Source organism: Ailuropoda melanoleuca, chromosome 14 (assembly GCF_002007445.2).
Source record: "Ailuropoda melanoleuca isolate Jingjing chromosome 14, ASM200744v2, whole genome shotgun sequence".
NCBI classification, from domain to species: domain Eukaryota; kingdom Metazoa; phylum Chordata; class Mammalia; order Carnivora; family Ursidae; genus Ailuropoda; species Ailuropoda melanoleuca.
The window spans coordinates 43,670,216-43,697,492 of NC_048231.1; the positions used below are offsets into that span (position 1 = coordinate 43,670,216).

At 42.3% G+C, this 27,277-nt stretch overlaps 1 protein-coding gene across 4 annotated transcripts in view; it reads left to right on the forward strand.

The window, feature by feature from the left end:
- The first annotated feature begins 12,609 nt into the window (after positions 1–12,609).
- The window catches only part of CLTCL1 (clathrin heavy chain like 1), a 94,300-nt gene continuing 79,632 nt past the window's right edge, over positions 12,610–27,277 (forward strand). For 2 of the 4 annotated variants that reach the window (XM_034642842.1, XM_034642841.1), the window contains exons 1-2: positions 12,610–12,777; positions 22,668–22,875. In XM_034642842.1, the coding sequence (XP_034498733.1) occupies positions 12,736–12,777; positions 22,668–22,875 (250 nt within the window). In that variant the 5' untranslated portion in view covers positions 12,610–12,735. Of the gene's footprint in view, positions 12,778–22,667; positions 22,876–27,277 lie in introns of those variants that run through there. The other 2 variants (XM_034642839.1, XM_034642843.1) reach the window with 2 other exon arrangements.

The window sequence follows — 27,277 nt, forward strand, 5'->3', positions numbered from 1 at the left end:
ATAGGCATCAAAACGGGTGAATCTCAAAATAATTATGCTGAGTGAAAGAAGCCAGGCAAAATACGGTATATGGTATATGCTTCCATTTATATAAAATCCTAGAAAATGCAAGCCAAACTTAAAGTGAGAGAAAGATCATCCGGGGATGAGACAATGAGTGGGAGAGATTGTAAAGATTACAAGGAAACTTCTGGGGGTAATGGAAAGATTCATCATCTTGACTGTGCTGCAGGTTTCATGGGTATATTTATATGTTTAAACTTACCAAATTGTACTTTAAATATGTTCAATTTGAGAAATTTCAATAAAGCTGGAAAAAATGGTTGGATTGTTTCTCATGGCTTATAGTTCCATGCAGATATTTTCTAGCCACTTTTATTGCAACAACTTTTAAGGAAGTATAATATGTATAGGAAGATACATATATACATGGCGTATGTATGTATGTAAAATACATTCAGAAATTCCTTAATTTTTGTAATGGTTAGTTTTATGTGTCAACTTGACTGGGTCACCAGGCGGCCAGATATCTGATTAAACATTATTCTGGGTGTATCTGTGAGGGTATTTCTGGATGAGATAAACATTTTTTTAAAAGATTTTATTTATTTATTCGACAGAGATAGAGACAGCCAGCGAGAGAGGGAACACAAGCAGGGGGAGTGGGAGAGGAAGAAGCAGGCTCATAGCAGAGGAGCCTGATGTGGGGCTCAATCCCAGAATGCCGGGATCACGCCCTGAGCCAAAGACAGATGCTTAACCACTGTGCCACCCAGGCGCCCCTGGATGAGATAAACATTTGAATTAATAGACTTAGTAAAGCAGATTGCCCTTGCCAATGTGGGCAGGGCTTGTCCAATCTGCTGAAGGCCTGACTAGAAAAAAAGGCAGAGCAAGAGAGCCTTTGCTCTCTCTACCAGACTGTCTTGAGCTAGGAGACTAATCCCAGACTGGAACTTACTACACAACTGGCTGTCCTGGTTCTCAGGCCTTCAGACTAAAGATCTTGGGATTTCTCAGGCTCCATAATTGTGTGAAACAATTCCTTAATGTGTGTGTGTGATAGCATTTGGAGGTGGGAGCCCTTGGGAGCAATTAGGTTTAGATGAGGTCATAAGGGTGAGCTCCTCGTGATGGGATTAGTGCCCTTATAAGAGGAGACCAGAGAGCACATGCTCTCCCACTCTCCCTCTTGTTTTCCCTCTTCCTCTCACTACCCCTCGTTTCTGCCAGCTGAGGCCACAGCAAAAAGACAGTCACCTGCAAGCCAGGAAGAGGGCCCTCACCAGGAACTGAATCAGGTGGCACCTTGATCTCAGACTTTCCAGCCTCCAGAACTGTGAGAAATTTCTGTTGTTAAAACCACCCATGCAATCTACAGTATTTGTTATAACAGCCCAAGCTAATACGAAATTCCTCCCTTCAAAAACTGGAGATGAATTGTGCAGCCCGTGACTACTAATGTCAGCTCAAATTACTAGACTTAGTAACTCACTTTTTATAATATAATAAACCAGAATAACAGTGTGTCACTCTGATACCTCATTAAAAAAGACTTTGGAATAAGGGCTAGTATCCAAGATCTATAAAGAACTTATCAAACTCAACACCCAAAAAAAAAATGTTCCAGTCAAGAAATGGGCAGAAGGTATGAACAGACATTTCTCCAAAGAAGACATACAAATGGCCAACAGACATGAAAAAATGCTCCACATCACTTGGCATCAGGGAAACACAAATCAGAACCACAATGAGATACCACCTCACACCAGTCAGAACGGCTAAAATTAACAAGACAGGAAACAACAGATGTTGATGAGGGTGTGGAGCAAGGGGAGCCCTCTTACAATGCTAGTGTGGATGCAAGCTGGTGCAGCCACTCTGGAAAACAGTATGGAGGGTCCTCAAAAAGTTGAAAATAGAGCTACCCTATGACCCAGCCATTGTACTACTAGGGATTTACCCCAAAGATACAAATGTAGTGATCCAAAGGGGCACCTGCACCCCAATGTTCATAGCAGCAATGTCCACAATAGCCAAATAATGGAAAGAGCCAATATGTCTACCGACAGATGAATGGATAAAGAAGATGTGGTGTATATATATATATATATAATGGAATATTACTCAGCTACCAGAAAGTATAAATACCATTTACATTGATGCGGATGGAACTAGAGGGTATTATGCTGAGCAAAATAAGTCAATCAGAGAAAGACAATTATAATACGGTTTCACTCATATGTGGAGTATAAGAAACAGGGCAGAGAACCGTAGTGGAAGGGAGGAAACAGAATGGGAAGTTATCAGAGAGGGAGAAAAACCATGAGAGACTCTTAACTATAGGAAACAAGCTGAGGGTTGCTGGAGGGGAGGTGGGGGGGGATGGGATAATTGGGTGATGGGCATTAAGGAGGGCATGTGATGTGATGAGCACTGAATGTTATATGCAACTGATGAATTGTTGAACGCTACATCTGAAACTAATGATGTACTGTAAGTTGGCTAATTGAATTTAAAAAAAAAGACTTTAGAATTTTCTCCTACCTCTCCCCTTCCCCTTCTTGCTCTCCTTCACCTTCACCTTCTCCCTCTCATCACTCACTCTGGGACAAAACAGCTACCAAGTGATGGGGACACTCAAGCACTCTTTGGAGGCGCCCATGTGGAGAAACTGAGGCTTCCAGCCAACAGCCAGTGAGGAACTGAGGCCTGCCAACACCCATATGAATTAACATGGAAATGAATCTTTTGGCTCCTGTTGAGACTCCCAATCATTGTGATGTGAAAACGTTGCGGTTTGGGAGCAAACGGTCAAGAAAGAATTCTTGAGGCATCTTTGGTGCAAAAAGGATGGCTTAATTAAAGCACAGGGACAGGACCCATGGGCAGAAAGAGCTGCCCTGGGGTTGTGATGAGTGGCTGATTATATACTTTCAAGTTGGGAGGGGGTTAGGGATAAGTCTCTGAGAAATTTGGAAGCTAGCTGTTGTTGGGATGAGGTCATTTAAGGTCTAGTAAAACCTTAGTCATGAGACCCTTGAGATACGTATCAGTGAGCCATACGCTTGGAGAATGATTGCTAACATGGAGGGGGTAGAGACAAAGGAAGTTTTCAAAGGAATTTTCATATGTTAAAGTAGACTTACAGGATCTTGGAGGTCAGGCTCCTGTCAAGCTAAGGTTGTCCTTTGCCTTTAGCAAAGCATTGAGTTCCTGCCAGATCCCAAGTACTTGTCAATGGGCTATAAGATAGAAGGAAATGGATTTTTTTTTTCTTTTGCCTTTGTTCTCTACAGCAATTGAGGTTCCTGCTGACGGTTTGACTACAACCTCATGAGAGATCCTGAGGCAGGCTCACTCGGATTCTTGCACAAAATTCAAAATTCTTGTACAAAACTAAGATTTTGATATAAAAATTGTATGATGTAATAAATATTTGTTGTTTTAAGGTGCCAAGTTGGGGAACTTTGTTATGCAGCCATACAAAATCAATTGAATTGCTCACTGAATTTTCACAAAACGAAAACACTCATATAATCAACACGCAGAACAGGAAACAGAACGTTGACAGCATCCCTGATGTACCCTGCCTTGCCTTTCCAGTCATAAAACTCACCAAAACTACAAAAAAAAGCGAACAAACAAACAAAAAAACCTCAGAAAGTACCAAATTACTTTTCATACTTAAATTCGTTTTGCCTATTTTTGTTCTCTAAATGAATGACATCATAAACGTGTCCTCTTTTTTGTCTGGTTTCTTTCACTCACATTATGTCTGTGAGCTTCTGCCATAACATTGTGCGTCATTCTAGATCACTTATTCTCATTGCTTAAAACACTCCATCGTGGGGCGCCTGGGTGGCGAAGTAGTTAAGCGTCTGCCTTCGGCTCAGGGCGTGATCCCGGCGTTAAGGGATAGAGCCCCGCATCAGGCTCCTCTGCTGGGAGGCTGCTTCTTCCTCTCCCACTCCCCCTGCTTGTGTTCCCTCTCTCACTGGCTGTCTCTCTGTCAAATAAATAAATAAATAAATAAATAAAATCTTTAAAACAAAACAAAAAAAACCACTCCATCGTGCCATCCCACTACAATTTATTCATCCATTCTGCTGTCAGTGGGCATTTGGGTGGTTTCAATTTGGGGAGTGTTATAAATAGTACTACAGTGACTGTTCTGGTGTTAATGCATATCTCTGATGAATATATCTATGTATTTTTGTTGGGCATGCACCTGGAAGTAGAATTAATAGGTCACAAAGTAGTCTTTCCTTTTAACTCTTGAGATACTGTAATTTATTTTTCCGTCTGAACGATCATTCCAATACATGAATGGTGGATCTGTTTCTGCTGTCTTTATTTCTCCTGGTTCTACCCCATTGCACCTTACTTCCTTATGTAATCGTAGTGGATTGTGAGCTACTAATTTCCTTGGAATATTATTGGTGAGACATTTCTGAGGTGTACGATGAAGGCGCCTTTTTCTGAAAGTCACTAGAATTGCTTCAGCCAGGCCTCTAGGTGGCACTGCCAGGCTAGGAGCACCACAGACTAAATCCACGGCTTGGGGTTTTATGGACAAACTAAAAGATACAAATTTGGCCTGCCAGTGTATACAAGGCCTGGCTTATGGTTCCATCTTAAGGGAGAGGTTGGCCTCCCCACCTCACTCTGTGAAACCACCCAAGCAACTTTCCTTGATGTCCCCCCAGGATGGAGCTGGCTTGCTGCTGAGTCATCCTGACCCTGAGGGCACTATCTGGGGTCCCACTTGTATGTGAGGAAGGTGTCCTATTAGATTCCTAACCTTGAGCAGACTCTGTGTTTTGTCTTTTGTCCATGCACCTCTTTTGGGGACTCAGAGAGGAGACACATTGGCTACCTGGTGCATGTGTTGCTACTGCTGTCTTGGAAGGACGGGTTATAGAACTCACACCATGTTATTTCCATCCACAATCCATTGGCCCAAACAAGTCATATGGTTAAGCCTAAAAATACACTTAATACACTTCATCTCAATAGTGGGAATAGTGGAATAGTAGAAAGTAAATAATACTTGAATAATAATCCAAACTATCTCAACCCACAATTTGTTCACAAATATTCATTTTAATTCTGCATGAAAAATATTCTCATCCCATCCTGAGGCCTCAAAAGTTCCATCACCACAGCACCAGGCTTGAAGTCCAGGATTTCAAGATCTTTATCAGCTGGGATATAGATGTCATTACTTGCCCCCCTCTCCCTGTCCCGATCACCTAACATACAGTGGTGGAAAAGGGACAGGAAAACTACAATAAATATTCCCAGTGGCAAAGAATGGGAGCGGTAAAGTGGAGGAATGAGAGGCACACTGAAGTGCCCGGCCCTTCATAATTATAAAAATCTCGGCACAAGTTGCCAGGCATCCCTACCCCATGGGGAGGAAATGGTCCTTGTGACCCGTTCCCCAGTTCACCATTGTCTGCTGTTCTTGGCTCCACCCTCTGGGAGATCATTGTTTTTCCATCCTTTTCCTTGGCACTTCTGAAGAACGCATCAAAGAAAATGCCCTTATGGTGGTTGAGAGCTCTCTCAGCGTGCTCAGCCTGCAGACAGCTCAGGGCCCAGAGGTCTTTTTATAAATAGAGACACTGTCTTTTAGTCTACCATGATGGTGCTTTTACCAATACCACTCTCAAAATTTTTGTGGGTGCCTTAGTCCTTCCAGCTGCTCTAACAGAATACCACAGACTGGGTGGCTTATAAACAACAGAAATTTAGTCCCACAGTTCTGGAGGACGGAAGACCAAGAGGGGGCGCCAGCATGGTTGGGTTCTGGCGATGGCCCCCTTTCAGGTTATGGACTGCCAACTTCTCATGTGTCCTCACAAGGGTGTTTTCTCAGGCCTCTCTCATAAGAGCACTAATCTTACTATTCACAAAGACTCCACCCTCGTGACCTAATCACCCCCAAAGACCTACCTCTGAATACCATCGTTTTGGGATTAAGATTTCAACAGACGGATTTGGTGGTGGGGGAGGGGGAGACACAAACATTCACACCTTAGCGGTGGGCTTTACATGTACTTGATTCCATGCGCCAAAAACCACACCCCAAATTCTTTTCAAGACATGCCTCTGAATTTACTTTGAGCACATTAAGCTTCTACAGAAACATAGTCTTAACCTTTATGGGAGCACCCTTATCCGGCTGAAAGGATCTACCAAGCGCCACCCTAAAAACGCATGTCGCAGCTACATCTTCAATTGATATTTACCGAGTCCAAAGTTTTAGATACGGACTTCTTCCTTAAGTCGTGTGGGTAAAGGCCTCACATTTGATGGATTTAGAAAGTCTCATCTTTCAATGCTGCAACTTTTGCACTCTCACCATTGCTTCTAAATTCAGCTTGCAAATAGGTCATTTTCTTTTTTTATAAAGATTTTATTTGAGAGAGAGAGAGAGCACGTGCACGCAAGTGTGCACCAGTTGGGGGGGAGGGGCAGAAGGAGCGAGAGAGGCAGGCTTCCCCGCTGAGCAGGGAGCCCAACGTGGGGCTCGATCCCAGGACCCTGGCATCATGACTGAGCTGAAGATAGGCGCTTAACTGACTGAGCCACCCAAGCTCCCCGCAAATTGGTCATTTTCTGAGTGCATTTTTGTGTGTGTGGTAGAACCCTATCAAGTGAAGTGAGTAGCAACCAGCCCATGTTTTCAACATTTGCCTTATTCTTTTTACCCAATGGTGCAAATTTTGTTAGATACACTTTCTTTCTCATAAATTACTCATAAGTTTACTAGGGCGGCCATAACAAAGCACCAAAGACTGGGAGGCTTCGACATCAGAAATTTATTTTCTCACAGTTCTGGAGGCTAGAAGTTAAAAAAGAAAAAAAAAGAAAAGGAAAGGAAAAACTGTCAGCAGGGTTGTTTCTCCTCAGGTCACTCTCCTTGGCTTGTAAATGGCCTTCATTTCCCTGTGTCCTCATGGCCATTTCTGTGTCTGTTTCCTAATCTCCTCTTTTCATAAGGACCAGTCAGATTGGACTAGGCCCACCCATACAACATCATTTAACTTAATCACCTCTTTAAAGACCCTATGTTCAAATACAGACACATTCTGAGATACTGGAGTTTAGGACTTCAACATATAACTTTTGGAGGGACATAATTTAACCCACAACTTTTACCAGAGGCAATTTTGTCAATTAATAATATAGACCTCCAATTTTTCAGCTTTGTTAAACAGGTTCTTACTACCCCACCACCTGGTCCCAAAGCAATTCCATATATTTCTGGGTTTTGTTATGTGAGTACACCATTTCTAGGTACCGATTTCTGTACCTATCAATATTACCACAGTAATGCAATTACCACATTGCCACAATAATGTAACAACCTCGACCTCTCTGTGACTTATGCTTATAACCACATTTACTTCTTTTTTTAATCAAATCTCACTCTAGGTCTGTGCGTTGGCCGGGGTTTGGATGATTTTGGCTAATCTTGTGTCTAGGCTTCAGATTGGGGTTGGCTCTTCTCTACATGCTCCATTCTGAGCTTCAAGCTGAAAAGGCTGGGGCCCCGGGGACATGTTGTACTCCTGGATGCAGCCAAAGTGCCAGAGTGCAGGCCAAACAATGGAGGACATTTAAACCTCTATTTCCATCATGCCTGCTAACAACCAACCAGCCAAAGAAAGTCATAGGGCACCAAGTCTGAAACCAAGGGGTGAAAATGCATCTTTAGTTCATGACAAAACCACGGCGAGAGTATGGATGAATCCTACTGCAGAGAATTAAGACATGGCACCAATCATTCAATCTACTACAAATCTAACCTCTCTGTACACTTTTCTCAGATGAGGCTTGGATTTTGATCTGAGAATGCGTTAAATCCATTTATTCCACTCCTGAGTTACAGACTATGGTTCTCATATATTTTAATTCTGATATTTTTTCATCCCAGAGGGCATTATTATTTTGTGCTATACAGCCAACTTTCATTTAGATTTACCAACACATTCTTCTTGAACTTTGTTCTTCCTCCCTCTCTGATTCACCATTTGAGGTCATTTTATTTTTTTTGCCTGAAGAAGTCTAGTAGTGTTTTTGGTTTGGGGGGTGGGGCTTCAGGTCTACTGGTAATGAATTTCCCCAGATCTCATTTGTCTGTAAATATCATTTCCCTTACATTCCTAAGGGATTTTTTTTTTTCAAATATAAAATCTAGGTTAGCAGGACTTTTTTTTTTTTTCTTCACACTTTGAAGGTATGATTCTTCTGCGTTCTGGTTTCTATTGTTTGAGAAGTCAGTCCTCAGCTTAATTACTGCTCCTTAGAAAGTAATCTGCCTTTTCACTCTGGCTGTTTTTAAGGTTTTTTTTGTTTTTTAAGTTTTCAGCAGTTTTACTTTGACATGCCTAAGTGTGGTTTGCTTTTTACGAATTCTGATTGAAGTCTGTAATGCTCTGGAACCTGAGGCTTGACTTATTGCATCAATTTTCAAAAAAACCCTAAGCCATTATTTCTTCAGATATTGCTTCTGCCTCATCCTCTCCACTTCAAGGACTCCAATTACATGTATGTTAGACCTTGGTACTGTATCCTCTATATTTGTCTATATCCTGTATTTTCTACCCTATTCTCTCTGTGCTTTAATTTGGATATATTCCTCTGACCTAACTCTAGCTTTATTAGTTTCCTCTTTTCAGCTATGTATAACTTGCTAACAAACACTATCCATTGAATTTTTTTTTAAAGATTTTATTTATTTATTCGACAGAGAGAGAGACAGCCAGCGAGAGAGGGAACACAAGCAGGGGGAGTGGGAGAGGAAGAAGCAGGCTCATAGCAGAGGAGCCTGATATGGGGCTCGATCCCATAACGCCGGGATCATGCCCTGAGCCGAAGGCAGACGCTTAACCGCTGTGCCACCCAGGCGCCCCTATCCATTGAATTTTTTACCTCAGTTATATTTTTCAGTTATAGGATTTCGATTTGGTTCTTTTTTTTATAGTTCACAGGTCTGATAAAATTCTCAATCCTGTCTTTCATCCTCTTAACCATATTAAACATAGTCCTTAAAAAGTCTTCAGGAAAACTGCATTACCTCGATTCTCTATAGATCTGTTTTTCTGTTATTTCTCTTGTTTTACAATCATTTGTCTAAACTCCGTGGATGCCTATTTCTGACTGAGCATGAACACTGCACATGAACAACGGTAGAAATGATGTGAGGCCTATCATGAGGTTATCTCTCTCCGAAGAGAATTTATGTTCGCTGCCGGTAAGGACTGAAATGATTTGAATGGCGTCCCAATTTGTGGTCCCCAAATAATCAATGCATTGGGGTACCTCTCTGGTGGTTCCCAGACTTAAATTTTGTCCACCTAGGGCATGAGTGTGATAAAAATGCTGCTCAGAGTCCTGGCTTCTCAGCCATTCCTCTGGACTTGGCAGATGCCTCTCAGGAAAAAGCATCCCAAATGCCAGGTCAACCTCTCATTTCCTTTTTCTCTTGGTTATTGGCTTCATAACTATTCATTCCCTCGTTAGTTCTCTGATGCCTTCTGAAAACAGAAGTCCTCCACGGACTTTTTAATTTCACTTATCTGAAAGCCGCATGGGAATTCTAATTTGGATAGAACATGTTTCCTGTGCCAGTTATTAAGTTTTGTCTTTCAGCTCTTTCCTTCCCCTTATATAAACTGCCTTGTGGTGCTGGGGCTGAGACTCTGGAAACAAATATTTCTGTGCTGGCAGATATCCCACTAGACTCTGCCCATAAGGACACTGGCGAGTGATTACAGGATCTGTTCCTGTGAGCATCACCTCAGCTATACTTCTTCAACCAGGCAGAGTAGATTCTTCCCACAGAAGACAGTCTGAAGTTTTTCAAAGACTTGCAGAACCAGCCTCAGGCACCTCCTTCTCAGAACTCTGGCTGCCAGTTCCACTACCCCTCACTAGCAGTGTACATGCACTATAGAGACCCCTCCTCTAGGCTTAGAGACCCTGGCCCTAGCTGGTCAATCATTCCCCCTCCCCAGAGGCCTGGCTTCCAACTCTGCAGAGGCCTTCCTCTAAGTCGGAATATTTTCAGGTCATATTTATCCTTGAGCTCTATGAGTGGTAGCTAATTCCTACACTTGTACCTCCATGGTAACTTGGGATTCCAGTTCTTTGGTTAATGATGTTATTTCATGTTAACTATTTTTTTTATTTTATTTTTTTAATTTTATTTATTTGACAGAGAGAGAGACAGCCATCGAGAGAGGGAACATAAGCAGGGGGAGTGGGAGAGGAAGACGCAGGCTCCCAGTGGAGCAGGGAGCCTGATGGGGGCCTCGGTCCCAGGTCCATGGGATCACACCCTGAGCAGATGCGTAATGACTGAGCCACCCAGGCGTCCCTTATGTTTACTTTTTTTTTTTAATTCAATTCCCTCTGTTCAAATAACTAGTGTGCTTTCTGTCTCCTGACTGGTTTCTGACTGATCATCCCCATCCTTGTCCTTCTTCTATTCTCATTTTCTTTACCTCACAGAATGATTAGATAATTTTGGGCCCACTTACAATACTGTGCCAAGGCTTTACTATACTCTAATTCTACATCTAGAATTTCTATTTGGTTCTTTTTCAAATCTGTTTGGGTCATTCTTTATACTTTCAGGTTTCCTGCATGTATTTTCCCACATGCATTTTTAAGCTGGTGCTTAACTCTCTTAACATATTGAATATAGTAATTTGGAAGTTGTAATAATTTCATTTTCTCAACCTCTGTGAGTCTGTATCTGCTTCTTGGTCTTCCTGGTTCTTGTGGTAGCTTGTTTCCCTGAATGTTTATGTGGCTGGCTGGCTGGCTGGCTGGCTATCTATCTATATATCTATTTTTACCATGAGCTGCTAATTTTCCTTGGAATTTTATTTGTAGGATGAAGATCTGCAAGAATAACTGCAGAATAGATATCCTAGGCAGAATACTAAAGTGTACATGCATAAATATCACCAAACTGGCCTCCTCATACCCCTCCACCACAGCATTATCCAAATTTTTGCCCTGTTGATAGGTACAAAATTTATATACAAATATATATATAATATATAAATTTATATATCACTGACCAGTGGTGAGAATACTAGAATCCTTCTCAAATCAGAATGTTTTACATTCTGTCTATACTTTACAAGTATAGACACATAGCTAGGTCTGGACTTATTAAGAATCCTATCATTTTGCTTAACTACAATCTTCTTGAAATTCTTTCCTCTAGGATGTCAATTTTTAGTTTTGAATCCCCAAAAGATCCCCCCTTGTTGGGGGGAATGGTAATTTAGGGAGGGATGCTATTAATACTAAAGGATTTATATGTTTGGTGTGAAGGGTACTTGGGGTCACAGGCATAATTGCCAAAATGGAGAGTTTGGGTGGTATTACCCAGAGCAAAAGCCAACTCTATTGTTAGGTGGTGAGGCTATACAGATGTTGAAAGGGCAGTCTGCAAAGGTCTTGGCTAATACTGAAAAAGATTTCATTTGAAAGTGAGCAGTCTTTCTCTTTAACATATTTTTTGGATGATGTTAGATTGTGAAGCTATTGTGCAAATAACTGCACAATCACTGTGTTATTCACGGTGGACTATTAATTTCTTAAAATTACCAGTGAGCAACGCGAAGCATACAGGGTATCGATTACACTGTGGGAACGCTCACATAGAATGCCAAAGGCTTTCCCTTCCCTGACAAACCTCTTTTATGCAGCTGAGCCATCTGCATGCAAAACACATCTTCAAATGGTGCCTCAGAAAACGACTGACCGCTGGGCAAAGCAGGTGTGGGCTCTAGTTCCGGAACTGCTACTACTATTGTGCGACCACAGGCAATCCAGGTGACCCTCGGTAGCCTTTGGTTGGTTATCTGCGGCTACATGTGATCTTTGCAGGCTCTGCGCCCTGATATTCTGTACAGCACACTCTAGAGAAATTGCATGAGCCAGGAAAGATGTTCCCTACATGAGCGAGGGCTGAGCCTTGTGCAGACACTCATCTGCACACATACTTCCCACACTCCTTTCACGGTGTTTTTGGCACATCTGTGCTTGAATAAAAAAGAGTGTCCCTGAACTCAACTGTCCAGAGTTTGAGGTAGAACTTCCCCTACCGCCCGCCACCCCCAACACATTCCCGGAACTTGGTTTACCTCTTCTGAAAACCCTATCCCTCAGGAAACTTGCTGAGGGCAGCCCACGCCTAGTCCCCGTCCGCGCACACTTGTCCCGAGCACTGCGGCCGGAGACTCCGTCCACCTTCCCGCGCACACCAGTCCTGGGCATCCGGAGGGAGCAGCCCCCGACAGGTTCCACATTTCCACGTACACCTGTCCCAGGCACTGACCAGGGGTTTAGCCCTCCACCTTCCGGCGTACACCTGCCCGGGGCACCAGCTGGGGGTTAGCCCGGACCCCGCCACCCCCCCGAGCACACCTGCCTGGGGGCAGAGCAGACCCGTCCTCGCTCCCGGGTACCGGAAGTGCGGCTACGCGCGGGACTACTTTTCGCGGACCCTCGGGCGGCGGGCGGAGGGATCCCGCGCAGGGTTCGTGTGGAGAAGACCTCGTGCGGGACGGGGACTTGGGCAGTGCGCCTGCGCGACCGCCGCCGCCGCCGCCCGTCTGCCAGCGTGAGGGGAGCTACCGCCACCGCCGCCACCGCCGCCTCGGTCTCCGTCTCCGCTGCCGTCTCGGCCCCGCGCCCGCCATGGCGCAGATCCTCCCCATCCGTTTCCAGGAGCACTTTCAGGTGAGACCCGGACTCTGGCGCCGAGGCCGGGCAGGCTACAGGGTGGGTCGCGCGCTCCGTCCTGTCAGCCGCGCCCCCGGCCGCCCCGCCTCCCGCGGGACCGGGCGGGGGCCGCGACTGGCCCGCCGCCCAGACCCGCGGCCCCCGGCCCTCGGCCCTGGACCCCGACTCCGGTGGACGCGGCGCGGCGCACAGACCCGGGCCGGTCGGGGTGGGCGGGTCGGTGTCGAGGCGAGCCGGCCGGTGCAGTGGGAGGGCGCGGTGGCCCGCACGTGCGGCCCCGCCAGGTGTGCTGGTCGCTGAAACCCGTTATCCGGTAGCGACGGTAGTCCTTCTCGGGCGGCACAGACCTCGGTGGCATGCTGAGAATGCCGGGTGATGGAAACCGAAGATCTGCCGAAACGTCCCCTTTCAGTGGTTTTGGGAGCTGTAAGCCCACTGACGAGCGATGCACTCGGATTCCAATCGCAAGCTTTACAACTCTAAAATCTGAGTCTGAGCCTAATTCTCCCCTTTGCGTCTCTCAGTTCTTAAATCTGAGTTTACGTCTCTTGGCTACCGAAGTCACTGGAGTAGTTTCGTGGGGGGAAGGGTCGTCAAAGCGTGTGACCAAAGTGGAAGAGGGATCATGGTGTGTTTTAATAAGACCCTTTTAATACAATAACACTTCCCCCCAAAGTTTAGCTTTTTAATGAGGTCCCAGTTTGTTGTTGTTCCAGCTTTCCTAATAGAGTTGTGCCTTAGGGAAATAAAGATTGGCTGCCTGTGTTTGACCGAGGGTTGTGTAGTGGCACCGTGTACAGTGCTTCACTCATATCACACGCATGTGTCACACCGGTGAAGGGTGATATGATTCTCATTTTACAGGTGAGGAGGTGGGGTAGTTGCCATTGGCTCTGTGCTTTATGTTAAGTCATCACAATCCTGGGGCACCTGGGTGGCTAAGTCTGTTAAGTGTCTGACTCTTGATCTCAGCTCAGGTCTGGATCTCACAGTTGTGAGTTGGAGTCCCCCCTCCCCGCCCCGCGTTGGTCTCCACGCTGGGCATGGAGATAAGATCCCATAAGATCCATATGATCTTCCCTGTTTTCTAGATGAGGAAACTGTGGCACAAAGATGTTAAATAACAGTCATTCAGCAAGTTAAGAGCAGGTTTCAGACTCAGGTCTTTGTGACTACACTGCGGGATTACAAGGAATGTGGTGGATTGGAAGGTCTTTTTTTTTCACAGCACAGAGCACTTTTAACTGTATCTAAATGGGAAAGGCCCCGGGAGTATAGTGACCAGTCAGATCCTCTTATTATGCAGATTGGAAACTTAATCCCTAGAGTATTCTTCCGTTGTCACTTAGTGATACAGCTGTGATTGTGTGGAGGTAGAAGTCTCCTGAACACCCATCTCTTGACAGTAATGTGAAATAGCAAAATACTACTGCTGCTGCTAATTAGAACAATATAATAATGTGAGCCATTTTATTGAGCCATTTTTCTTGGTAATCACTATACCATGTATTTTATAAATCTCATTTAATTTAGTCTTTATCATAACTGAGGCACAGAGAGAGTAAGCAATAAATGTAAAGTTACACAACTAGTAAGTGACAGCTTGGGTTCTGACTCTGATCTCTGACTCCAAAGCCTGTGCCTTAGCCGTTAAATATGTTCCCTTCAAAAGCCAAGGAAGCAGTAAGGCATTTTAAGTTCCTAATGAAGTTCATAATGTCTTGAAGAAATATATTCTATTACCTGAAAAATACTTGTGACTTGTTAACATACAAAACTTGTGGCCATGTAAATGTGGTTTGTGGTCTCTAGCATTAACCAGCTGTTGAGGTTGCTCGGCACTCCTTGGTTTTCTAGTCTGGACGCTCTCCCTTAGCTGCAGACATTTCAAAATTTCCACTTGTTCCTTAAAACTCTGATCCTGCCACTCCCCCTTGCTGGCAGCATTTGATTGGAGAAACAGAAGCCATAAACTGGGATATTCCTCACCTTCATGCCTGCAGCCTTACAAACCTGTCTGCAGTTGCTCTTTTCTGCCTTCCTGTTATCTCAAAAGTGGGGTTTTTTTTTTTCTCTTTTGTGTGTTCTGGATCCTACATTCTTCCCCTGTTTAACAGGGCCTTGCTCAGTAGCATCTTCTCTTTCCTGTGTTTTCATCCATTCCCTCTTGGTGGCTTCTTCCCTGTTTGTGTTTAAACATGTTCACATCTCTTCTGTCTTTATGCAAACAAACTTCTCCCTCTCCCCTGGGCCCTTGAAGCTCTTACCTCACAGCTAGACATCATGAAAGAATTACCTTATCCTTCTATCTCTTCCCTTATATTCCGTAATAACCTGCAGTCTGGTTTTTGCCCCCACTGTTCCCCTGCATCTGTTCTTGCCAAGGTCACAAGTAGTCATGCAGACTTTTTTTGTAAAGGACCGGATAGTATATAGGTTAGGCCTTTGAGGGCCATGTATTGTCTCTTGTCACATATTCTCCCACCCCCCCCCCTTTTTTTTAAATTTTGTAAAAAGTGTAAAACCCATTTTTAGTTGGGCTATACAAAAACAGTCTGTAGTTTGCCAGCCCCCGCTACAAAAAAATGAATTCAAACCCCAGCATCACAAACATCTTCGATAGTTGACACTGTGCTTTACTGCCTCCTCATGACCCTTTCTCTGTTGCTTTTGGTCCTACCACAGTCTCCCAGGGTTTCTCCTATCTCTCTGCCCACACCCGAGTTTCCTTTGTGGGCTCCTCTTAGGAATAAGCCTGGGGTCTGTCTTGAGCCCCTTTGTCTTTTCATTTTGTATGCTCTACTGGGTGATTTATATGTATTCCATATGCTCAGTGTTCCCAGGCAGGCTGCATATTTTTGCTGAGCCTCAGAGATGCATGTAGGAGAGACATTAGCAGGCTCTGGTTAAGAGCACAGACTGAGGACAAACGGAAGGGTTTGAATTTGAACTCAGGCACTTACTGGCCAAGTGAATTTGGGCAATTTTTGTAATCTTTTTGTGTGTCCATCTCTACATCTATATTATAGAGATAAAAGGTATAGTTTTTACCTCATACAGCTATTGTGAGATTTTGAACTAATAAATGTGATAAATGTAAGGTGTGGGACAGTGTCTGGTACCTAATAGTAAGATTGTCTGGCTTAAAGTTCATTGGTAAATGCTTCCGTCTTGCTTCCAGGATGAAAATGCCAGACTCCCCAGTGCCCCATAAAGCCCTGCCTAATCCAGCACCTGCTCAGCTCTCTTGCTGTTCCCCGTCTTGTCCTTCAGGACCTTCCCTGGAGCCCAACACTCTTACCTGTGGGCTTTTGCACATGTTACTGCCTCTTTCCCAGAATGTTCTTCCCCTCGCTTTTTAAAAATTTTTTATTTATTTTATTTTATTATTTGAGAGCAAGAACAAGAGAGAGAGAGCACGTGCACGCACGAGCAGGGGGTAGGGGCAGAGGGCAGAGGAGAAGCAGACTCCTCGCTGAGCAGGGAGCCTGATGCAGGACTTGATCCTAGGACCCTGGGATCACTTTATATTTTGTGAATCTAATTATCTTTTTTCTGTTTTTAATTTCGGTTTGTTTCATATGAAAATTCTTCGGTCAGATTTTCCCCAGAGGGAGAACAATAGTATTATAATAGTCAGTGGGAAAATAGAAATCAGCATATAGGGGGTCGCCTGGGTGGCTCTGGATTTTGCTGGGGTCATGATCTTGGGGTCATGGGATTGAGCCCCATGGGGGGCTTTATGCACAGCAGGGGGGTCTGCTTGGGATTCTCCTTCTGCCCCTCCCTCCCCCCCCCAAGATAAAGAAATCTTTAAAAAAGAAAAAAACCAAATCAGTGTATAGGAACTTTTATTCTACTTTTTAGGAATGTACCCAGAGAAGAAGCTGTACTTCTGTATCTAATGCATTAGAATAAAGCGTCCTTCCACTTCAGCTTGAGATACTACCAATTTATTTAACTTTACTTATTCTGTCACCCTTTTATTTTTTATTTTTTATTTATTTTTTTTAAAGATTTTTTTTAAAGATTTTATTTATTTATTTGACAGAGATAGAGACAGCCAGCGAGAGAGGGAACACAAGCAGGGGGAGTGGGAGAGGAAGAAGCAGGCTCATAGCAGAGGAGCCTGATGTGGGGCTCGATCCCATAACGCCGGGATCACGCCCTGAGCCGAAGGCAGATGCTTAACCGCTGTGCCACCCAGGCGCCCCTGTCACCCTGCTTTTAGAGGAGGACTAGTTCTGCAGAAATATTTTTCTTCTATGTACTATTTGAACTTTTTTATATTCAGATATTTAAGTTTGAAGGTTGTTGCTATTTATGTTGAGAATGGAAAAAAGCTAAAGAGCTAAGAACTGATGACACCTTGATTCAGAAGAGGAATAGTTGTAATTTGAAATGCAAAACAGCTCAGTACACAGAGACCATATGAATACATCCCCTCAAGATTTTGATACGTAGCATATCTCTGAGGTGATGTTCTTAACAGAGTCTGCCAAGGTGATCTATGTAAATTATAGGAGCAACGTGGTCACTAGTCTTAATCAGTGCTTCCCAACCTAGGCTGGGAAACACCTCCGTAGGCGCCCATCTTAAACGTTTAATCAGAATCTCTGAGAGGTGGGGACTTTGGCCTTTCTTTCCAGGTGAGTCTCACAAGTAGCTGGATTGAATCAATCTTTAATTCATAATTAAAGAGATTGATGTTTGAAGCCTTTTACATGTGAGTAGGGAAGGCAGAATTCTAAGGAGTAGATTGAGCTTGAATTGAAAATAGTCATGTGCACCTGTGTCTGCTGGAGAGGCCCCAGGGAGTCATTCTGAAAAGGGATGCTGTACTCACAGCCTAGTACATATTTGGTTTATGTTGCCATTACATAGCCATCGTATTTTGTAAAATGGTTTTTGGTATACTAAGACAAACAACAGTAGGCTCCTTGTGTCCTGAAATTGTTGTGCACCCATGTAAAATGTTTTTAAGGTCTTGTGTAAGCTGTTAAATTTTGTCCTGGGTGAACTGATGATTTTTGTATTGGAAGTAAATACTGGGCCAGTCATTTACCTTCTGACTTTCTTATTTACGAAGTGAAGAAAGTAGTGACCCAGTCACCCAGCGTGTGTGGAAGGGTCAGCCCTTGCGAGAGTATCCACAACAGTGACATGGTAATTGAGCAAATATTAAATGAATTAGGACAGGTCCTCCTTGGAAGAATCAGTTATCACCACAGAACATATTTAAATGTTCAAAATCTCCAAACTGCACTTTTTGAGTTTATTGGGTTAAAAGAGTTACCGTGTGCTAGGAGGATCTTAGTCAATGTCCCTTTCCACCAGATTCTTGAGCAAAATCTATAGCTAGGGCAAAGTCTGTCTGGAACAAGCTTTAAAGTAATACATATACATGGGAAGAATAGCCCCCAATAGAACGTAAAAATGAAAATTAAACCTTTCTGGACACCTGGGTGTCTCAGTAGATTAAGTGTCTGCCTTCCACTCAGGTCATGATCCCAGGGTCCTGGGATGGAGCCCCACATCAGGCTTCTTGCTCGGCGGGGAGCCTGCTTCTCCCTCTGCCTGCCGCTCCCCCTGCTTGTGCGCACTCTCTCTCTCTCTCTTTCTTTCTTTCTCTTTGATAAATAAATATATAAAACCTTAAAAAATTAACCCTTTCTGTTCAAACACTGGGTTTCTTTTCCCAGAAGAAACTACTATTAAGGAAACTATTATATCTTTCAAAAAAATAATTAAAAGAATCCTGTTACAAAATTCCCTTCCTTTTGCTTTTGTAACTTAACAGAGTTTGAAGATCTTTCTTTAAGATTACATACAGATTGCAGCATGTATTTGACAGTATTGCTTACTAATAGCCTTCTGGGGCAGTAGTTGTTGACACCTGTCACCCCATCCTGCAAGTATTTCTTTGCTTTCCCTTGCTGTTTCACCAAATCTATTCCTTTCAGTCTGTTCTATATTTTCTTCCTTTGCTTCTCTTGCTTGAGTCCTGCTGACGGCCTGCATGCCAGGGAGAGATTACGATCTCCCTTGGCTGGCTGAAGAAGGATGCCACAGAGCTGGGCCAGCAAAGTTCAATGACAAAATTAGAATCCAAGCAGATCTTGACAGGCTGGAATCCAACTAGTTGACATTTAACAGGTATAAATATAGGGTCTTATGCATTGGTTTTAAAATACAGAAAACCTACATTGGTGTAATTTGAGAGAAGTTCTGTAAAGCACGATACAGATGTAATTTTTAGAGTACCCTGAACTAACCTAGTCCTAGAATTTTAGGTTAGTTCTAGAAAAGACCTCAGTATCATCATTCTTCATAGGTCCTCATTTACAAAGCTCCCTCTTTAAGCTAGGAAAAAGCTTGCTGGTAAGTTTGACATATAAAATATATATTTTTAAGTTACTTTAAATTATTTTTTGACTGCCTAAAACTTGTAACTTCTTTACTAATTAATTATTGAACATCCATGTGCTGGGCACAGTGGTAAGGCAGTGAATAAGCCTGAGGACACATATATACAGGAGAAAGGACTAGCATCTTCAAAGACAAGAGGCATGAAAACCTGGAGTGTTCAGTGCAACTGGAACGTTTGGGCTCTTTGATACGGGCAGTTGGTGTTTTCACCAACAGCCCTGTGTAAACACAGCTGCAACCCTCCCAGTCAGACTGCCATCCCTAAGCCCCTTAAATATAGAAACCACAGGACTGTTGGATGAGTAATTTCTTTTCATGTTTTCCCCAGTGTCGAATTTGAATTTGGATTCATTTAATTGCAGGCCTTGAGACCAGAAAAGGATTATTAGGTAGTATCTTGTGTACTTTTGCCTAACTCGTATATGGACTGTTTTAAATGTGTATCTAGGTTACCTTTCAGAATAATTATTACAGGAATCAGGAGTCCGTAGTTACTACTACTAACTAATGAGAAAACATCGCTTTGAGCACACCACTTCTCTGGGATTCTGTTTCTGCATATGGAGTAAAGCTTAGTGGTATTTGATATTTTATTCATTTATTTATTACTTATTTATTTATTTAGAGAGAGTGAGGGCATGCACGCACAGAGGGGAGAGAGAGAATCTGAAGCAGAACCCCCAACCCCCGTCATTGAGCGTGGAGCCCACTGTGGGGTTTGATCCCACAACCCAAGATCATGACCTGAGTCAAAATCACGAGTTAGAGGCTGAACTGACTGAGCAGCCAGGTGCCCTGGTATTTGATATTTTGGATGTAATGGTTCTTTTTGTGGGATTGTCCTGTGTTTGGTATCCCTGGCCCTAGCCCAGTAAATGCTAGTAGTGTTCCGTAGTCATTGTGCAATTCAAATTGCCCCTGTCTGTTTCCAAAGACTACAGGATACCACCCCTGTTTGAGAACCACCATCTTTCTTTCTTCTAGTTCTAATAGTCTCTGACTTATTTTGGGATGCACTGTTCTCAGTGTCTTACCTTATCCAAATGCCATGAATGCATGTATATGCTCTTGTGTGAGGAACTGGACTCAGTCACTAATATTCAAGAACATACTGTGCTCAAGAGATTGGGTACACCGGGGCACCTGGGTGGCTCAGTCGTTAAGTGTCTGCCTTCGGCTCAGGGCGTGATCCTGGTGTTATGGGATCGAGCCCCACGTCAGGCTCCTCTGCTGGGAGCCTGCTTCTTCTTCTCCCCACTCCCCCTGCTTGTGTTCCCTCTCTCGCTGGCTGTCTCTATCTCTGTTGAATGAATAAATAAAATCTTAAAAAAAAAAAAAAAGAGATTGGGTACAAATATTTCTTAATATTTGGAGTTGAAATCAGAATGTTGCCATATTAACCCAACATGATCCCCAAACTAAGAATAAAGTGAAAATTTAGAAAATATAGGCCCACTTAAGTGTATGGCTCTGAAATGTAAAGATTTGACAGTGTTGGGTGCTTGAGTGTTAGGGTGCTCCCTAAATGTTACTATATGCTTATATAGTATAATGCTTATAATAATTCATAATAAAAAAAGGAAGACTGTGTAGGTCTCCTGGGAACTTACTTTCACCCTGTTTGCTTCTCTTCCCCTCCCCACCCCCGCCTCTGCTCCCAAGGAACTTTTCATTGTCCTATTATCAGCAACTTCATATAGTTCAACCTAATAGTAATTGTAAGTCTCCACAGTCTGTGGGCTCTGGATAGTGTGACTGTATCTTATGTATCTTACTGTTTTCAGAGTCTAGTTAGTGGCTAGTGGGTGGTATATATTTAGTACTTATTCATGGAATGAATGTATGAAAATTACTTGCTATGAAAAAGTCTTAACTTTCATTCACTACACTACATTTACTGTCATTAAGCTGCTACTTCAGATGTGTGAAAATAAAATGTGAATTTCAAACAACTCAGTATTGTGGCTCAGAGCACAAGCTTTATTCACAACTGTCTCATCATTAATCAGCATTGTGACTTTGGGAAGATTTCTTAACCTAAAAGCCTTGTGTTGCTCTAGTGTAAATTGTGTGTGGCATAACTTGCCTCCTGAGTTAGCAGAAAGGTCGGATGAGGTGACCTGTTGTCCTGGAGCCTGTTCCACTCAGCAGCTGGAATATTCAATATGTACTAGACTCTACCACAAGAAACAAATAAGATACAGTCCCTGCTTTGAGGAGTTCATGGGAAGAAATGATCGAATAAAGAATTATACTAGCAGTATCAACAGCCTCATTTGTACCTCTTCCAAAGCCTGATAGTTATTTTTAATAAGCTTTTTTGCCAGCATAAACTTTTATACAAGTTCACACAGGGTAACAGGTACTAAAGGGTCAAGTCAATAGCAGTAGGGTTTGAATTGAGCAGAACAATGTTCAGAAGCAAAAGATATTTGTAGGTAGGTTGGGGCAAGAGAATTTTATAGAAATAAGCATGATTATTCATAGAGGTGATAGAAATTTCATGAGTGTGTATTTTCCCAGGGTTTTTCATTGAAGCTTAGTTCATTAATAGGTTTTTTTTAAACCAGGCACTATGTGTAAAGTGGCCTTTGAAGAAAGGTGCCTGATTTAAGTTTTACACAAATTCAAGCAATCTATCTACCACCAAAGATGTACCAGACCTGTTGACTTTTTATTAACCTTAGGCTTGCCAGGAAGTATTTAAACTGGGAAGCTAAATCAGATTTTATGATTTGTGGAGTTGCTTTAAGGAAGAACTCTTGGCTAGTTGTCATTGCTTGCTTTTGGAGAAACGAGTTTTTGTGTTTTCTTCCTTTCTCCTCTCTTCCCCTGCCTTCACCTCTCCAAGACCCCCTTCCTGCTGAGGCTCTCCTTATTTGTGAGATATTCTTTGTGGACCCCTCCACCCCTCCTCCCATCTGATGTCTTCCTGTCTGTATCACTCATGGCATCCTTCCTTCTTCCTGGTATTATCCTTATTCTTGTGTGTTCTTTTTTTTTTTTTTAAAGATTTTATTTATTTATTCAACAGAGATAGAGGCAGCCAGCGAGAGAGGGAACACAAGCAGGGGGAATGGGAGAGGAAGAAGCAGGCTCATAGCAGAAGAGCCAGAAGATCCCATAATGCTGGGATCACGCCCTGAGCCGAAGGCAGACGCTTAACCACTGTGCCACCCAGGCGCCCCTTATTCTTGTGTGTTCTCATCAGCCTGCGGGAGTGTAAGCTCCTTGAGAGTTGACTCATGGCCTGCTGTTGATGCATTGCCTGTACCTATTAAAGGTGTAGAAACACAAGTCAGTGTTTGCCCTAAATAATCACTTAATGTTAAGTTTTTTCTAAACTCTTGTATAACTTTTCCTCCTCCTTTTGTTAGACTTTGCTATATAGTGGGCTAGATTTAATCTGTTTCAGAGAGGAAAGATTACTTTTAATCAAATGTTTCTTTTCTCTTTAGCTCCAAAACCTGGGAATTAATCCAGCCAACATTGGGTTCAGCACACTGACCATGGAATCTGATAAGTTTATATGTGTCCGAGAGAAGGTTGGCGAACAGGCGCAGGTAGTGATTATTGACATGAGCGATCCAATGGCGCCCATCAGGCGGCCCATCTCTGCTGAAAGTGCCATCATGAATCCAGCCTCTAAAGTGATAGCTCTGAAAGGTAAGCCTGATGGGATTTTCAGAAAGGAATTTTACCTCACTTTACCTGCTTTGTTACCTTACATATCAGACAACTGTCAGTGAACTCACAGCAAAGTGTCATCAATAATATTAAACTTAATTCCAAAAGTTTTAGCCAAAGCTATGTTTTACATACCTTATTTAATGAGAGGTCCCTGAGCACCTGAGGTTTTTGTGACATCACGCATACAGCCCAATACAGGAGGGAGCGAATGCCCAGGGCCTCATCCTCATGACTGCTGCGTCTGGAAAGGCCAACACCACACTGCACATGTTCACCAGTAGGGCCTTGTGGTTTCCTGGACTTCATGCTGGGCTGCTTTACAGTGCTGCTCCAGGCAACCTAGAGTATGAGCCGCGGTACTACTTCTCTGGTAAAACACATTGATGACTATATGGCTGTTGATTAATAGAATTTTGCTTCCCCGAACTCAGGGGATGTTGGGTACTTGAAACCTTCTAGTTACTTTGAGAATATAGAATCTTTTCATCTTCCCATGATTTGGGAAATTGAAAGGATCATGTATATACTGGACTTGTTAATATTTTATGCAAGATGTATTTATCACTTACCTTGAAAAGTGAAAGTTCTTTCTGAAGCTAAAATTAGTGAATGCCAAATATTAGCTTTGCCTGTGCTTCTGTTTTATTACAGAAATAAGGTCTACTTTGACCTTTCGGTAGGTAAATGGACATCTAGAAGTTATGACCTTTCTATTTTAAAAAAGCTGATTTTTTTTTTACTTCAAACGATCTTTTCTTCTATCAGCTCTATTTCTTGTCAAAATATTTTTTTGAACATGGAGTGTAAACAGTATAAACTAATTTTAGTTGAAGAAATTGCTAACCTTTATGGATTCTTCATGATCCTTTTGGCTTTTCTGTATTTTCTATTTTGCAATATTTTTGAGAGGCCTTATTTATCATGTTGTTTGCTGTTTGGTATATTCTCTGCGGGTCTCAGAGATGACCAGCATTTTAGTCTTCCTGGTCCTCAGATGCACTTCTCTTTACCGGTGTGAACTGTGAATCTCCTGGAGGGGGTTGTTGGAGTGTGGCAGGGGAATGGAGAGAACTCAGTAATAACTATGTGCTGTCAGTCCCCTTTAAGCAAAGGCCACTGGCAACACACCTGAAGTTGAACAAGTTGGGTTTATTACTTGAGTCAGCAAGGGCGAAACCACACCATGGGGAGCTGGGACGTATCACACTATTATTAGAGGGTGTTAGAAAGAACGTTTTGTAGGATTTGGGATTTGGTTGGGTGATTTGGGGGATGGTCTAAGGAAACAGGAGTTTGCCGTAGATTGGGTGCTGTTGAAAGTGGGAGTAATTTTACAATTAAGTTATCTCAATAAATCTTACCTATAAAGAAGGGCAGATTAGAGTGAGGATAAAGCTGGCATTGTGGCATTGGTTAAAGAAGTAGTGGTCACTCATTTCAGCCACGAGAGGGGCTGTTGGTATTTTGTGGGTTGCACGTTTACCTTGTTTTTGTCTGTACTTAGTAAAATTCTGAAGTGACCTTGCTTTGTCTCACTTTATCATGGTCTTAGAGGGACTTGTCTGAAGTTGGTGTTCTCTGAGATGGTTTATGGCCACTAGGAGAGCAAGATGGCCTGGCTGTGAGGACCAGGCCAGCTTTCTGATGGCAAGGGCTGGTACTTTTTTTTTTTTCATTCTCAGTGTTCATGTGAATTTTTTCAGCTATAGTAATTGAGTACTGTTTTCTTCTGCATGAGAAAGTGTGAGCTGTGATAAAATTTTAAGTATCCTATTTTTACTGCAATCTTAGGCATTAGGCCATTAGGATGATCTTGGACCCTTGTAGTACAAATTGTGGACAAGTGTAGCAGTGTGTTTCAAAGACCCTAGACCAAAATGAGGAAAACTTTCTTTTCTTTTTTTAAGGTATTTGTACAGCAGCTGAATTACAGAGATAATTTAATTATACTTTTATTGTTTCACATGACTTAACTGTTCCATAGGTCCCAATGTAAAAGCATAAAAGTGAAATCAAGGGGCTTGGTCTTGAATCTCACAGATATCCCATTTTGACTGGTGAACTCTTGTGATTAGAAGGGGGCTTGTGATGAGATGGACCTTTTTTTTAAAAAAGGTCTGCCATCACAGTTTGCCCTTTTATCTGGCTGCGAGTTCCTGAGGTGCTCAGCCCATATCACTGCCCATCCTTCTGGAGACGCTTGGAGCGTATTCACTCACCCCAGTCTCTCTTCAGACTGTCTCTACTGGTGCTTTTGTGGTGAATATTTTAAAACCAGAGATACATTTTTACCCTTGACTAAAAAGAACAGGAAGCGGGGGTAGAATTCCTCATCAGTTGGTCATCATCTTAATGGCACGTTAGTACACTAAGTGAAGGATCAGTAAATTGTTGGTTTTATACAGCCCCAAGCTAAGAATGGTTTTAATATTTTTAAAGAGTTGTAAAAACAAATATGTGACAAAGATCTTATATGTCCCTATATAGAAAAAGTTGACTGACTACTTGCATTACTTGCCCAAGTATATTTTTTACTTTTATTATGAAACATAGCCCTTTGAGTAGTCGGGTGTATTTCTTTTTACAAACTCTAACTTTTTCCCTTAATTTTTAGAGGTAGATTGCATATAGGCTAATACGGTGCTAGCCTAGCCGGTAGCTCTTGGCCCAGGTGGGGAGGGGAGAGGTGGTGAGATGGAGCCCCCTGGTGGTAACACATTCTTCACCTTGACAACTGGAATCTGACAGCAGGTTGATTCCCAAAGGACGTTGGTAGGGTTTTCTTGGTTTTGTTTTGTTTTGTTTTATTCTTTGCGACACTAAATGTTTTGTACATCATGTAAAACAAGTTCTTTTTAACCAGTTTAAGGACAGCTTGACAAGTTTTCCAAGTAGAGGAAATTTCCTCTATGATCCCAGGCTATTTGAAACTAAAAGGTACCCCAGCCTACAGTTGAACTTCTAGTCCAGTCTTTTTTTCTTTCTTAACCATTTTATTCAGGTATAATTTATCTGCCATAAAATTCACTTATTCTAAGTGTAGAGTTCAGCGATTTTTAGTAAATTTATTGAGTTGTGGAACCACCACCATGCTCTAGTTTTAGAACATTTCTACTACCCCAGAAAGCTCCTTTATTCCTATTTGCAGTCATTCTCCACTCCCACCTTCAGCCCCAGGCAGCTACTGATCTGTTTTCTGACTGTAGATTTGCCATTTATGGAAATTTCGGATAAGGAAATCATACAACATACAGTCTTCTATATCTGGCTTCCTTCAGTTAGCATAGTATGTTTGAGGTTCATTCATGTTGTAGCTTGTATCAGTAGTTAGTACCTTTTTATGGTTAAGATTTCAATACTTCATTATTCCATGGATATATCACATGTTGTTTCTCTGTTTACCAGTTCAATGGACATTTGGATTGGTTCCAGTTTTTGGCCATTAAGGATATTGCTGCTATGAACATTTGCCTTCAAGTTTTTATGTGGATGTATATTTCCATTTTTCTTGGGTAAATACCTAGGAGTGGAATTGCTGGATCATATGGTAAATTTTTTTAGCTTTTTAAGATACCACCAAACTGTTTTCCAGAGTAGCTATACCATTTTGTGTTCTTGCCAACAGTGTACGAGGATTCTAGTTTTTGCAACATATATACAAACTTGATGTTGATATTGTCTTTTTTATTATAGCAATTCCATTTATATATCTTCTGTATTTTTTTGCCATTCATATATCTTGTTAGAGAAGTATCTGTTTAAATCTTTTGTCCATTTCTTAGTTGGCTTATTTTTCTTATTGAATTTTAAGAATTCTTTATATATTCTGGATATAAATTATTTATCAACTCTGTGATCTACATATTTTCTCCCAATTTGTAGCTCATCCTTTTATTTTCCTAATATATCTTTTGAGGAAAAAAATTAATTTTGATAAACCCGTTTACCAATTTTTCTTTAATGGATCATGATTTTGGGTCCTACCAAGAGTATTTAGCCTAACCCAAATCACGATGATTTTCTATTTTTTCTTCTAATGGTTTTTTAGTTTTAACTCTTAATTTAGGTCCATAGTCTGTTTTGAGTTAATTTTTGTGTATGGTGCGTGGTAAGGATGTAAGCTGCTGCTGCTGCTGTTGCTTCTTCCTCTTCTTCGACTTCCTCTTCTCCTTCTTCCTCACTGCTGCTGCCTCCTCCTCCCCCTGCCCCACTTCTTTTTTGGAGGGGTAAGGGCATTCAGTTGTCCCACTCAGAACCATTTGTTGAAAACACTATTCTTCCGCATTGAATTATCTAGTCACCTTTGAAAGTAAAAGTCAGTTGACTGTAAATAGAAAGATCTATTTTTGGACTCTCAGTTCTGTTCCATTGATCCATA